The sequence below is a fragment of the Ursus americanus genome, chromosome 3, assembly GCF_024610735.1.
Source record: "Ursus americanus isolate L20-20 chromosome 3, mUrsAme1.1.p, whole genome shotgun sequence".
NCBI lineage: Eukaryota > Metazoa > Chordata > Mammalia > Carnivora > Ursidae > Ursus > Ursus americanus.
This window is the reverse complement of record NC_142129.1, coordinates 44,726,890-44,742,079: the sequence shown is the minus strand read 5'-3', so window position 1 is coordinate 44,742,079 and position 15,190 is coordinate 44,726,890. Positions and strand designations below refer to the sequence as shown.

Genomic DNA, 15,190 nt, shown 5'->3' with positions numbered 1-15,190 from the left:
AATTCAGTGGCTCTGAACTTTCAAACCCAGTGTCCCCTTGTACAGCAGATATTTTGGAATTCCCCATTACTATCCAATAATGAAATTCGTACAAAATATCTACAAAATCTAATGAAAGAAAAATATGTATACACATAATGTTTTAAATGTAATACAAAGAAATAAAGTAATTTATAATAAAATAATGTGCATTTCAATATGTAAATTCTTGGGTATGAATCCACTGGAAGTTACGTGGGAGTAAGCAGATGCTTCTACCTATACATAGATTTACAGTGAGTGGAGTTGCAATGGGTACACATTGATAAAGGGATAAAGGTATATCCGGCTGGTTGCTCAGATACCAGACAACATTGCTATTGGTCACATGTTATTTTTTGTTTGTTTCAAATAATAATTCTCCGTAAAATTGTGAACAAAATAGTATATAGTCTTCCTTTAAATTACTAAAAAATTACTTAAATTACTTAAAAATTCCTTTAAATTACTAAAAAATTACTTAAATTACTAAAAAATATTTTCCTGGGTTCATTCCTGGAAAACTCAGTGTATGTTAAAACTGGGAGAATACTTATAATTACATGTAAGCAGAGTTAGGTTCTAGGTTAGATAATTATGAACATCTTTGTCACCCCCTGACCAGGACATTCTGAAGTAGAGTGAATCACAGAAAGGAAAACTGTTACTGAGTGAGGGGAAGTAAATGGGAGCTTAAGAAAATGTCAACAAGGGGAAAGGGTAATGACCGGCCCTTCAAAGGAGCTTGGGTTTTAGAAGGAGCAAAGAAGAAACAGTTTGAAAGTGCATAGGGGAATAAGGAGGACATTTATTCCATTTCCAGCCTCTGAGGATCAAGGAGTATGGGAGAAAACTCAGCCTTTAGTTGAAACAGCATTGAGGGAAGCAGTTGTAAGGTTGGGACATTCAGGAAGTAAATTTCGTTAAGTGAAGGGAAGTGCTTTTGGATAAGAGGATAAACATCATCATCATCATCACCATCATCATTATTATTAAATTTTTTTAGAGAGAGAGAAAGAGTGCCCACGCATGTGCAGTTGGGGAAGGGTGGAGGCAGAGGGAGAGAGAATCTTAAGCAGGATCCACGCTCTGTGGGCAGCCTGGCATGGGGCTCTATCTCATGAGCCTGAGATCATGACCTGAGCCGAAATGGAAAGTCAGATGCTTAACTGACTGAGCCACCCAGGCACCCCGAGGGTAAACATTATTGAAAGCATGGGGGTAGGAACAGTCATCAAATTGGGAATGCAATGTGCTTGTGAAAAGATTTACAAAGGTCAGAGTGAAATGACATGCATTAGGGTAGTTTGGGGTGAGCATATCTTAAGTGTAGACACTTTTGGATGAGAACCAAATTGGTAATCTGTTTTAGCAATCTAGTCTATGGGGTGTGAAAGGAGAGAGAAGATTGCAATGTGAAATTGACCAGATATTGACGGTAAAGAAGGATAACTTGATATTTCTTGTTTGGGAAATAGTAGGGTTTTTTTTGTTGTTAACGTATGGAAAGCAATACATAGGAGAAGGAGCAAGTTTAGGACAGAGAAAAATAATTCGGTTATAAACAAGTTAGGTTTGAGTGTTTGAAAAATAACTCAGCGACAACCAAGTTGGGGTGTTTTATAGTATGATAACTGTAATTTTTTTGTATGCTGTTTGTTAGGTGCTATTGAAAATATTCTACTTAAATGGTTTCATTTACTCTTTATAACAATTTGGTGAGGTCTTATCCTGATCATACAGTTGAGGAAGCAAGCTCAAAGAGGTGTCAGCTTGTTCAAGGTTTCACAATTAGCTGATCAGGAATTAAAACCCAGTCTCTAATCTCTCATAAATACTATGTTTTACAGACTTGTTTAGGTGTAGGGTTTTTTTTTTTTTTTGTATGTTTGGATTTCATGGTGCTTCCTAAATCTGAGAATTCGTGTCTTTGAGCAGTTATGGAAAAATTCATAGTCATTATCTTTTCAAATAGAACATTTTATTTTCTTTGAGAATTCCGGTTGGATGAATGTCAGGCTCTCTTTTTTCTGTGTCTCATTACCCTGTTTATATTTTTACATCTTTGTCTCTCTGCTCCATTCCATGGATTATGCATGGATAATTTTTTCAGGTCTGTACTCTAAGTCACTAATTCTCTCTTCAACTTCGATCTGCTGTTTAACCTATCCAGTGAATTTTTAATTTCAGTGATTCATTTCTAGATCATCTATGTGGTTCTTTACCCCCTTATTTATGTATGTATTTATTTATATTGAAGCATAGTGACACACAATGTTATATAAGTGTACAGCATAGTGATATGACAAGTTTATATGTTATGCTATGCTCACCACAATTGTAGCTCCCATTTGTCACCATACAGTGCTATTACAGCACCATACAGTACCTTATGCTGTATCTTTTATTCCTGTGACTTCCTCATTCCATAATGAGAAGTCTTTATCTCCCACTGCCTGTCACCCGTTTTGGCCCTCCCCCACTCTTCTGTTGTCTTCTTGGACCCGAACCTGTGTGGTCATTTGTCAGGTTTCCTGATTGTTTTTGATAGTTTCTAGTTCTTTGCTCATGCTTTTGACTCCTTTCCTTTCCCTTCTTTTCCCTTCTTTTCCCTTCTTTTCCCTTCTTTTCCCTTCTTTTCCTTTCCTTTCCTTTCCTTTCCTTTCCTTTCCTTTCCTTTCCTTTCCTTTCCTTTTTTAACGTCTTAAGCATTTACAAAGTGTATTTGATCGTTCTAATACTTTGGAGGCTCTCCTTCTGTTATTTGTCATGTCCACTGAGTCTCACCTATGGTGGCTTTAGTTGAATGCTTACTATTTAGGTGAACTTGACCTGTGAGAATCCTAATAGGCCTACTTCTCTAGAGAGCAGTTACTTTTGTTGGGAACCCAAAGGCTCTATGAATTCGACAACTTTAATTTCTCAGCTTGAAATTTCCTAGACCGTATAGGTAATGTTTTGTTTGTTTGCTTTTTCGGATTACTTATTCCACCGCATTACCATAAGTGTGGGAATCAGTGTACAGGTGGTAGGTTGTTGGAAGTGAACAAAGTATTTCTAGAGAAATTATCAAGGAAAAATTCTAACAATTAAGAAAAGGGCAGAGGAATATGAGTTAATTGTGACTAAGAAGAAATGGTCAAAGTAGGTGGAAAACCAGGAGGGTCGTTTTTGTAAGTCAGAGAGAGATTCAAGGGGAGGGTGGTTTATTTATTGGTTCTCTGTGTTCTGAGTACTAACCTTGTTCTTCACAGTTTTTATCAATGCTTTCCTCTCCTCCTTTTCCACCTGTCTCCTCTCCCAAAAGGAAAAAAAGTACAGTAGTACTAACTACCCTTAGAACATAGTTATTTGTATACTTGTGCATTTCGCTGGATTATAAATGCTGAGGGCAAAGACTTTCAGTTATTTATAATGACATCTCACATAATAAACGTTTGAGTACCTCATTCTTACACAGATACTTTTTAAAAGGCATGCTTAAAAACACATTCATAACTTTTCTTCACTTCCGAAACCAATCCTGAATATAAACTCTCTTTGTTGGCTAGGGAGATCTTGTACGAAAACTGAAAGAAGATAAAGCACCCCAAGTAGATGTCGACAAAGCTGTAGCTGAGCTCAAAGCCCGGAAGAGGGTTCTGGAAGCAAAGGTGAGTCTTGGGATCCTAAAAGAGGAATGTCATCTTTATTTAATCTCTTTGGGTGGGAAAGACCTAGAAAAGTTTCTGAAGGGGTATCATTTGCCTTATCTCTATTTATCCAGCATACCTTCCTATCCTCTACCTGGCTGACTTCTGCTTTCACACCACATCTCAAAATGTCACCTTGTCTATGAAGCCTCTCTGAATACTTCTGACCCACCCCTCCCCTAAATCCTAGATTTAATATACTCCGTGAATTTCCCTGGAAGGCATTGTGCTTGCTCTTTTTTTTTTTTTTTTAAATGTGCTTGCTCTTCTTCATGAATTCTTCTATCCCTGGAAATAATGGTTTTGTGTTAAACTTTTTTTCTTTTAAGGAAAAGGTGTATCCATCTGATACCTGCTCCCAGATCTTTCAAACAGTAAATCTCCCATTGGAGTTCTAAGTCATTGTCTCACTTCAGTGGTCCACTAACAATTCAGATATTGCTTATCAGTATCTGCATCTAAGTAAGCTTAGTCTTCCTAAATAATTAAGTTAAAGGTATCTTTTCTATAACTGAAAGGGGGAAAAAACCCTAAGGTTTCTGTTTTTTAAATGCATCAAAATCTTGTCTGATAAATTTTATATTGAATTTTGCTGAGGAATAAACCACATTCACATATATAAATTCGTATTTCCTCTCACCCCAAATAACATGTTTTCTGTTTGAAAATCCCTTACAGGAGCTAGCATTACAACCCAAAGATGACATTGTAGACAGAGCAAAAATGGAAGATACCCTCAAGAGGAGGTTTTTCTACGATCAAGCTTTTGCTATTTATGGAGGTAGGGGATTAATGATGGAGCAATTACGTTGTTGGTGGCTTTACTGTCGTTCTTAAACCAAAAAGATGGCTTTTCAATTGATAAGTAATTGTATCAGATCACGTAAAACAGAGAATATTTTGCTTTTGTTTGTTTAGAACTGGCCATTTGGTGTGAAATCTGTTTATTCCTTTCCGCCCTACTTCTTCTCGAAGACTGCTTTTTTCCATTAGGATGTAGGGAATTATTAGGGGCCCAGGTATGAGGCACTTAATATGTCCACGTACCTATCAGATAGACTCTTCTTTGGAGCAGTCGAGGGCCACTGTAACACTGACCAACTGTATCGTACACCTTCACACAAGGGCAGTGAGAAGCCAGGGTTCCTAGGTTATTCTTTACGGCAACTGCCAGGAAAAACATTCTTCATAGGTATGTAGGTAAATCTCTGCATCTTTCTGAATGCTTTCTGAAGGTATGTAGGTAAATATAATTCACTGATTAAATGTACAGTGGTATTTTTCATAGTCAGTGGAGATCATTGCAACAGTATTAGAGTTTTAGTACTTTGCTACTGAAACTTGATTCTAGTTTGGCTAAGCAGATCTCTAAATGTTTAACTTGAGGTTTAAATATAGTGGCTCATCTACCCAAGACGATCCTGGCTTATATATCCAGGAATAAATTAGAGAATCGGGTGCTACAATTCATCATTGTTATCAGCTGATGCAACGAGTTAGATCTATGGCAGAAAACTGTAATCTGTTTTTCATTGTTTCTCATATATGGAGGAACATCTTTTGCTTTTAGTTTTTTGCTAATCCTACTTGGAATTCTTAATATAGAAGTAGTAAATGGAGTAAGAGCTCTTTAATTTTACTTCTGTCAGCTAGCTGGAACTACAGGGTTACTTCCAGTAATCCCTTCAGTATTGAGGGGTTTGAATTGTTGACTTTAATACCTCTTTAGAGAATATGTGAAGTCTTACGGTTTCTTACATCTCCTCGCTTTAATTTGCTCAGAATGACAAGGTAAAGTACGGATTTTCCTTGTTCATATTTTATAGGTGTTAGTGGTCTGTATGATTTTGGGCCAGTTGGATGTGCTTTGAAGAACAATATTATTCAGACCTGGAGGCAGCACTTCATCCAAGAGGAACAGATCCTGGAGATTGATTGTACCATGCTTACCCCTGAGCCAGTTTTAAAGTAAGAATTCTACTTTGGGGGCTGAAATTCATTAATATGCATATTTAAGTAACTTCTCCTGATGACAAAAACTACTCATAGTCATTGTAAAAATGTGGAAAATAAAGAAAAACAAAGAAAATATACACCTAATGTCCATAGGCAGCCATGTCAAAATTGTTGTTTTCCTGTCTTCTTTCTCTGTAAGTCCTTGTACATACATCAATGTTAGCAGCATGTTATTCATGTAATACAGGTGAACATTTGTTTATGTCATTAAATATTCTTCTAAAGCATTTCTAATGACAGCATAGCATTTTCTTGTGGATATACCATAATTTATTTAGCTACTGCCATATCATAGGCATTTAAATTGTTCCTGGGGTGCCTGGGTGGCTTAGTCTGTTAAGCAGCCTACTCTTGGATCTCAGGGTCCTGGGATCGAGCCCCACTTCAGGCTCTGTGCTCAGCAGGGAGTCCGCGTGAGGATTCGCTCACTCGCTGGCTCTCTCCCTCCCCACCCCCCTCTTGTGCGTGTGCACTGTCTTTCAAATAAATAAATCTTTAAAAAAAAATAAGTTTTTCCTGATTTTTGAGTCCACCGAACATCCTGATAGATGGATTTTGTGTATATATGATATTTCCTTACTCTGAGTTTTTAGAAGTCCTGGGCAAAGGTGTGTATACATTTAAAATCAATTGCTATTTGTGTTGAAGTGTTAGTGCTGAAATTTATTTTATTCTTACTAACATTGTTGAAAGCAGGGCAGGATTGCTAGAACATAGAAAGAAAAATCCTTATATTTTCTATCTCATCACTTCATTTAGTGTTGCCTGGTAAAGAGCTAATTTTCACTGTTTGCATCCTTTGGGCTCTCTCAATAATTTCAGCCAATAAAAATAAGATGAATTCCTGATGATGGATCTCAAAGATCAAGACAACCTATTCTTTAGCTGCTTGCTCCGCTAATAGGAACTATGTAAGAGAAAATACCAGTGTCCATACAGTTTTCGGTGGCAGAAAACTCCCTCCTGAAGATTCAGGATCTATACTGAGTTATCGTGAATTCTTGCCTAGTCAAATTCCCCTTGGTTTTGGTCTTTGCGTAAATCATTAATAATGGGATAGGCATGGATTAATTGATTCTGCAAGGTAGCACATACTTTATGACAGCTTGTGGAAGAGTATAATCTAGTTGATGTCTCTTTCCTGTGGGAAGGAAGAGCTTGGAAGAAAGGATGGAGATAGATTTGAGGAAGAACTTTCTCTGGCTTACGTTATTATCTACTGTGGGTACATCATTATATATATGGGAGCTTCCATCTTCCAGATACACAGATATAAGCTTGATATACTACATATAGAAGGGGGATTATCTTAGAACAGAAAGTTTATGTATTAATTTGTATGAAAATGACAAATTGGCTTGGCATTTGTTAACATAGGACCTCTGGCCACGTAGACAAATTTGCTGACTTCATGGTGAAAGATGTAAAAAATGGAGAGTGTTTTCGTGCTGACCATCTATTAAAAGGTATGGTTTTTCATCTCGGATAAATATTCTTCCAAGTAAAATTGATCAAAACAAAGGGTTTAGGTTAAACTTTTCTCATATTTTTTCTGTTAAAGTTTTTTTGGGGCATAATATACAAAGAGTAAATTGCACAGATCTTAACCATACAGGCAGACCTCATTTTATTGCCCACTACCTGTGCTCAGCAGATACTGGCAGCCCGGGGTCAAGCAGGTCTATCAGTGCTGTTTTTCCAACAGCTTTTGCTCACTTTCTCTCTCTCACATTTTGGTAATTCTTGTAATATTTCAAACTTTTTCATTATTATATTTGTTATAGTAATCAGTAATAAGGACTTGCTGAGAGCTCAGGTGATGATTAGCCTTTTTTAGCAATAAAATATGTTTTAATTAAGGTATACATTTATTTTTTTAGATATAATGGTATTACATATTTAACAGAGTACAATATGGGGCAAACAACTTTTATATGCACTGGGAAACCAAAACATTCATTTGACTTGCGTTAGTGCAGTATTTGCTATATAGTGGTGGTTTAGAACTGAACCCATAATATCTCCGAGGTATGCCTGTACAACTTGAGTCCCTTATTTAACAAAAAGAAGTTATATATGATAATTAGGAATTCTAAGTCAGCAACAGAATCAGGATGGTATCATGATTCTCCCTGTAAAATCAACCACGGTATTTATATAAAGTTAGAACATTATCCTTGGATTCATTTTTTACCTCTCCAACACTGAAACTCAAAGTGCATTGTCCTTTTAGCCATTGATTGAAATTGACATGTACCAACACTGTTCCTGTAGCTCATTTACAGAAATTGATGTCTGATAAGAAGTGTTCTGCTGAGAAGAAATCAGAGATGGAAAGTGTCTTGGCGCAGGTGAGTACTTTAGAGATGTTATCACAGCAACACAGGTAGGTGCTGTCTTTCTTACAGTGTTGGGTGCCTGTTGAATTCCACATTGTGCTGACCTAGGCCACAATTGTAAGGAAGTGGAGTTTACCTACCTTCTGTCTCTCTTTGAATTTTTATTTTCTTCTCTCTCTACCTTTTGTGGCTAACACTTTAGCCCAAACTAGCAATTCAGTGTAAATAGGCATGAAATTTGTTCTATATCTTTGGAAACCAATTTTCTGGATTTAATAACAAAAACCAGAGGAGTGACTAATGATGAATAGTGTTCAGTCTCGATGTGGAGGTTTGGGGACAGATACCCTTATGAACACTGTCTTATCAGCCACTTGGTCTGCTTCTGGTTGTGCTGTCCCTGACTACATGCAGTTATTCTTTAGAGCCCAATGAGCAGACCCCTGCTTTTCCTATAGATGAAAAGTTTTACAATTTCTATTTAAGTAGGCAAAGTTTACGGAAAACTTAAAAGAGACCATAGAGATAATCTGTTCTGACTTTTACCAAGTGCAGGAATACCTTCTATATCAGAAGTAGTTCTTATCCCTTTTTTGGGTCACAGATCACTTTAAAAATATTATGAAAACGGTACCTGTTTCCCCCAGGAAGATGCACACATTCATGTATGTATGTTGCTGATCTGTCACCTTCTGTACCCATTTAAGCAAAATACGTTTCTCCAACACCATGTTTGATCATGAGGTCCACCAAGGCTCACCTCTTAAATTTTATTTACTTCCTTGGGCAAAAAAGTACATACACACGCAGAAACCAGTGCTATATTTATACATATTTTCTTTATATTGGTATATATATGTGTGAGTCTGAATATAGGAATCCCTACCTCTGCATTTTCTCATGAGAATTTACTGGATACTTTTCCACTGCTGCGTTGTTTTCTAAAAATATGCTGATTTTTCCCTGTGGTATCTAGGTTTCTAACAGTAGCTGAGAAATTTTCTCCTTCCTCATTTAAATTGAAAGAAAATCTTAATTTGGCTGTTGACTCATCTGCCAATTTATTTTAGTCCTTGTGAGGTATATTTTATCCTTTGCTTGAAGCTCATTGCTTTAGTATTGTTGCTCATGGTTTAGTAAATCAATTCTTAGATTTTCTTTTTTTTAAAGATTTTATTTATTTATTTGACAGAGATGGAGACAGCCAGCGAGAGAGGGAACACAAGCAGGGGGAGTGGGAGAGGAAGAAGCAGGCTCATAGCGGAGGAGCCTGATGTAGGGCTCGATCCCACAACGCCGGGATCACGCCCGGAGCCGAAGGCAGATGCTTAACCGCTGTGCCACCCAGGCGCCCCTCAATTCTTAGATTTTGACACCGTTATAGCCAAACATTCATTTCTAATTTCCTTTCTTTCCCAAAGGCATGACCTTTATTAGAAAGAAGAAATGAAAAGCACTTCTAATTACCCCTAAGTTACTGTTTCGCATTTAGAATGTTAGACTTACTAAGCTTTTGTGAGTATGTGTCTTTGATCTCAACAGTTTCTTTCATTTCCGTGTCAATTGTCAAAGCAGGAAGTAATTAGTTGATTAATTAAGTCATTTATAGTTTGAACCGTGACTTTCTGTCTCCTATCCATGGTCTTAGAAGAGCAGTCTGTTTTTTTTGTTTTTGGTTTTTAGAGAAAATGTATGTGTGTGCTGGTGAGGGGAGGGGCAGAGGGAGTGAGAGAAAGAGAATCTTAAGCAGGCTCCACTCCCAGCGTGGAGCCCAACACAGGAGCCCAACGCAGGAGCCCAAAACAAGGTTCAGTCTCATGACCCTGAGATCATGACCTGAGCCAAAATCAAAAGTTGGACGCTTAACCAACTGAACCACCCAGGCGCCCCAGAGAGCAGTCTGTTTTTTGGTTTGCCATATCAGATATACATACAAGCTGTCAACATAACCTTCAGTGAAAAGTTGGGGACTGTGGTCTAGTACTCAGAAATGGCCCCAGTGGATTCATGGCCAAAGGCCCATGAACCTCCTACAATGTTACCAAATTTTGTTGAATCCATTTCCTGCCTCCTTTTCCTAAATTATTTTGAAGTACATCTAAAACATCATTTTATTACATTGTCTTAAATGTTAATCAGGTTTTCTTGTTTGAATTGTGATCCAGATAAAGTCCATACTTTGTGAGTGGTTGATATATTTCTTAAATCTCTTTTGATCTTTAGGTTCTTTATCTCTAATTTTCCTTGTATTTTCATTAAAAAATTATTTTTTAAAGTTGAGACATTTGCTTCTTAGTGTTTTCTAACATCTAGATTTGGCTGATGGCGTTATTTTGGTGCTATTTCACATGTTCTCCTGTTTCTATATTACTTGTAATTTGGTAGTCCGACCTAGAGGCCCAATCAGATATTTTGGCAAGACACTTAGTAAGTGGTGTCGTGTATGCTGTGTGCCAGGCCCTGTGCTAAGTACTTTACATAGTTAATCTTCATAGTAGCCCTTCATAGTGAAGTAGATGCTGCTTCCCTATTTCACAGATGAGCAAATTGAGGCTCAGAGAGGTTAGGTAAGAACTTACTCTTGAGTCATACAATCTGTAAGTGGTTGAACTGGGCAGTTTACCCAGGTTTTTCTGACTCCAGAGCCTCAGATCTTATGGCCACGAGTTGATTTATCTAATTATTTTGCTTCTGTTAGGAGATTTTTTTTTTTTAAGTTTTGAATGTTCTTCAGTATTAAATGGTTTGTCATAGTCTATTTGAATTGGAGGTCATACATCATTTTAGAGAGTTTCACATTGGTTATCAATTATAAAATGTGCAGTACACTGGAACAAGCAGACATGAATAAGAAACAGTTTCTACCTTGAAGTGCTTAATATCTAGTGGGAAGGAAAAGTTATATGCACATTTAATTAATAGACAGGGAAGTGTACCTGACTCTTAAATATGCAGAGTGGTAAAATGCAACCTCGAAAACTTATTTATGGGACATTTATGGGTGGCTCAGTTGGTTAAGCGTCTGCCTTCAGCTCAGGTCATGACCCCAGGGTCCTGGGATCAAGTCCCATATCGGGCTTAGCGGGGAGCCTGCTTCTCCCTCTGTCTCTTCCTGCCTCTCCCCCTGCTGTGTGCTCGCTCTCTGACAAATAAATAAAATCTTAAAAAAAAAAAAAAACAACTTATTTAATATGATTTCAGATTCTTGCCAGTCAGCAACTATTATAATTGAGCCAGAGATATTTTTCTTTATCTTTCCTTGTAAAATGGTGAATGTGTGAGTTTTAGGTCGGTCCCAGAAAGATACTCCATTTTTCTGAAATGCTAAATGGTAAATTGAAAAAAAGAAAGTGAACTGGTTATGATTTTAATTTGGGTTTTTTGAAGGTTAGATTAACTTTGTTGTTCTTATTTTGGGTGACTTTTAATGATGGATGGGTTTTATATATACAATACTTTTATGCCCTGTTTTTTTCCTCAGTCTTTTATGTTAATTATTTTCTTTACCTCTCCTTTAGCTTGATAACTATGGACAGCAGGAACTTGGGGATCTTTTTGTGAACTATAATGTAAAATCCCCCATTACTGGAAATGATCTCTCCCCTCCAGTATCTTTTAACTTAATGTTCAAGACCTTCATTGGGCCTGGAGGAAACATGCCTGGGTATGTATCACTTATTCTTTATGTAATGAAGTTACTAAAATTGTTGTAATAAAAAGTAAACATCAAATCAGCCATGAAGGAAAATTTTTGAAAAATGATATGTAGAAAGTACAGGTAAATATTTTAAGGAGAAATAATAACAGACATATTCTTAAATTTGTTCCTTCTAATTCTTTCTGAATATATTTTTTTTAGTGTATGTGATCATTTTTTTTGCTACAAAATAAACAGAAGTCTGTGATCATCATATCTTGTGGTGATAAGGCAGCAGAGATAGTTGAAGAATGATTTTGAAAGTCATTGAACTTATTGCTAAAGGAGACTTAGAAACCATTTAGTTTAGATCAACACTGTCCAATAGAACTCTCTGCAGTGGTATAAATACTCTATAATCTATGCTATCCAATATGGTAGCCACTAGCCACATGTGGCTACTGAGCACTTGAAAGGGTGTTAGTGCTTCTGAGGAACTGAACTTTAAAATGTATTTAATTTTAGTTAATTTAAATTTAGGCATTTGACTAGTGGCCTACCATACTGAACAACATAGGTTTAGCTTGTTATTTAAAAGATGTGGTTTTCACAGTAAAGAAAGGTGAACAGTTTATAGTATGATCCAGAACTAGAATTTATATTGACAGATTCCCTCTCAGTGTTAACAAACTTAGCCAAAGTATTCCACTTCATAACTTCTGATGTTTTTCTTACGGTCTCATTGTAGGGTCATCGAGGGTAGGCTTTGGTTAGATGAAGCTAGATAGATCATGTTTCCTGGAGTAGAACTAAAGAATAATAAAAATTAATTGTGACAGAATGTATGACTGGAATTATTTTAGTCACACACTATGTCAACTTAGGATATTTTATGGAAAGAGGCCAAAGGTAAGCCTTTCATTTTGGCAGTACACACAGAGAGTCATTAAATGGGCCAGACCCTCTGACCTGTCCGCCCACTCCTGGGAATTTATCTGAGGAAATAATTCTAAAGGAAAGGAAGCTATATTTATCAAGAGTATATAGATTAAAAGTAGAAATAACTTACTTATCCAAAAACTTGAGATGGTTAAGTAAGTTATAGTAAAGTAGATTGTTTTAGTAGAATACTCTGCAGCTGTTAAATATGAGAAATTTTTATGATTATTTAGAAAATGGAAAAATAAAGGATACATCATTTTACACATTTTACTTATAAATCATGCACAGAGGAGTGCCTGGCTGGCTTAGTTGGTGGAGCATGTGACTCTTGACCTTGGGATCATGAGTTCAAGCCCCGCGTTGAGCATAGAGTCTACTTAAAAATAAATTAAAAAACGAAATTTAAAAGTCTTAACAGCATTTAAAAAAAAATGCGTGTCAACTGTAGTTATACTTCTTTTGGATGAAACCTGGAAAGGACCGCCAGAACGACAAGTTGGTGTATGAGAGTGAGAAGAGGGTACAATTATGTTTTATTTTTTTCTTTGTTTTAAAGTTCTTTTCATAAAATGTTTATTTTGAAGTAAAGTGTTGGGAAACTTTCTTAGCTGATGTGTTTGCAAATAATATTTTCTGTAAAATTGAGAAGAGGACAATGGCTATCATGGTGTATTTGCTTGACTGCATCATTAAAACATGGAGAAAAAGAGAAGCCGTTCTCTGGCTGGAAATGTAGACTACCACAAAGGAGAAAATGATGGGAAAAACCTTGAAATTTGCCTGGCCTGGTGTGATGATAGTGATGAGTGAGCTCTAATGCTGAGTGTGAGCCCATCCGGGCTTCTTTGTAGCCACAGTTACACTCTGATACCTGGGTTAACAGGCATATACTTAGGCAAGGTCTTATTTTCAGAAGGATCTGAATTGTTGTCCGCCTCCATGTAAATAATCGGGTTTTAGGGACATTGAGAGAGAGGTGATATATGACTTACTGGACTGATAAAATGACATTTCTAATATTAATATTTCCATACCTGTTGCTTGATATATTCTCTAACACTCGCCTGAGAATGTTTGGTACCAAGGAAAATGTCTACTCCTCCTAATCCTTTGCTTTAGAGCATATACGTACTGCTTTGTGTGAAAATAGTATATTTAGGACTAGGATTTGTATCTAGAGTTTCCGATTTTTGGAAAACTTAATTTCTTTCCTTCTAACAGACTGATTTATTTACATTTGTAGGTACTTGAGACCAGAAACCGCACAGGGGATTTTCCTGAATTTCAAGAGACTTTTGGAATTCAACCAAGGAAAGTTGCCTTTTGCTGCTGCCCAGATTGGAAATTCTTTTAGAAATGAGATCTCCCCTCGGTCTGGGTTGATCAGAGTCAGGTACTGCCCATATTATTCTTCCATTACAATTTGTGAATGAGCTCAGCATTGAATGAGAAAGGGAACCTTGCTATGTTGAAACAGTTCTGCTTCATTCTTACGTGACCATGTCTTTATTTTTGTCCTCCAAAAAACGATGTTTTATGTTTGTAATCTCTGGGATATCAGGTAGTTGTGAGTAACTCATGAGAACTTGAAGTGAGGGAAGGTGAAGGATAGATCACATTTCTCACCTGCTCCAAAATGATCTTTCCCCCTTGTTTGTCATATGTTTAGAGGATGGCAGGATCTTAATTGTCTAAACCAAGGCATTTTCTGGCAGTGGTGATGTATGTAAGTGTAGGGTGAAGTGGGGCTGCGTGACAATTATGAGGGGAGTGTCCAAGGCTGGGTGTGTCCTGCTGGGTGTCCAAGGCAAACGGTAGTGCTGGAGTTGGGTGTTTCCATAACCAGCTGACATTCCTCCAGACCCTTGAGGTGCCTATATGACAGGCCAGCTAGCAGGCTGGCTTCTCTTTACTCTAGTCTGCTCACTTGTCTCAATTCTAATAACCTCCTTTTGCCGGATATATCCAGGAGTGTGTGGGAGGGCATCTTAGCACTTAGTTATGGTTTTCTTTAGAAATTTACTATGATTTAGCTGCTTATGACTTAAGCTTTTTGTGATTTCTATGTGTTTTCTTACTGATACCCTCTCTTGGCGTAATAAATTCCATGTAAAAAATAAGATATGTGGGTAAACTTAACTATCTTAAAGACTCCAGAAGGATTTTCCACAGCCCCACCACCCCACCCATCTCTTCTTTTTTTTTTTTTTTAAGATTTTATTTATTTATTTGACAGAGATAGAGACAGCCAGCGAGAGAGGGAGCACAAGCAGGGGGAGTGGGAGAGGAAGAAGCAGGCTCATAGCGGAGGAGCCTGATGTGGGGCTCGATCCAATAACGCCGGGATCACGCCCTGAGCCGAAGGCAGATGCTTAACCGCTGTGCCACCCAGGCGCCCCGATCTCTTCTTTTTTCTAACTCACTATAATTACAGGCTTCAGTCATAGCATATCCCAACCACTGACTCTACATCAAAGCACCCAAAGCACCTGCCTAATCTTGTTAGTCCCCATGACAGCCACTGAGGAAATGCCCCGATGTATTGA

General features: G+C 37.3%; 1 protein-coding gene across 2 annotated transcripts in view; it reads left to right on the top strand.

Moving 5' to 3' along the window:
• GARS1 (glycyl-tRNA synthetase 1) overlaps nt 1-15,190 on the top strand; it is a 44,427-nt gene that overhangs the window by 8,436 nt on the left and 20,801 nt on the right. For both annotated transcript variants that reach the window (XM_087860943.1, XM_087860944.1), the window contains exons 2-8: nt 3,570-3,671; nt 4,389-4,491; nt 5,537-5,678; nt 7,104-7,192; nt 8,001-8,077; nt 11,584-11,729; nt 13,888-14,037. In XM_087860943.1, coding sequence (XP_087717069.1) covers nt 3,570-3,671; nt 4,389-4,491; nt 5,537-5,678; nt 7,104-7,192; nt 8,001-8,077; nt 11,584-11,729; nt 13,888-14,037 — 809 coding nt within the window. The remainder of the gene's footprint in view (nt 1-3,569; nt 3,672-4,388; nt 4,492-5,536; nt 5,679-7,103; nt 7,193-8,000; nt 8,078-11,583; nt 11,730-13,887; nt 14,038-15,190) is intronic.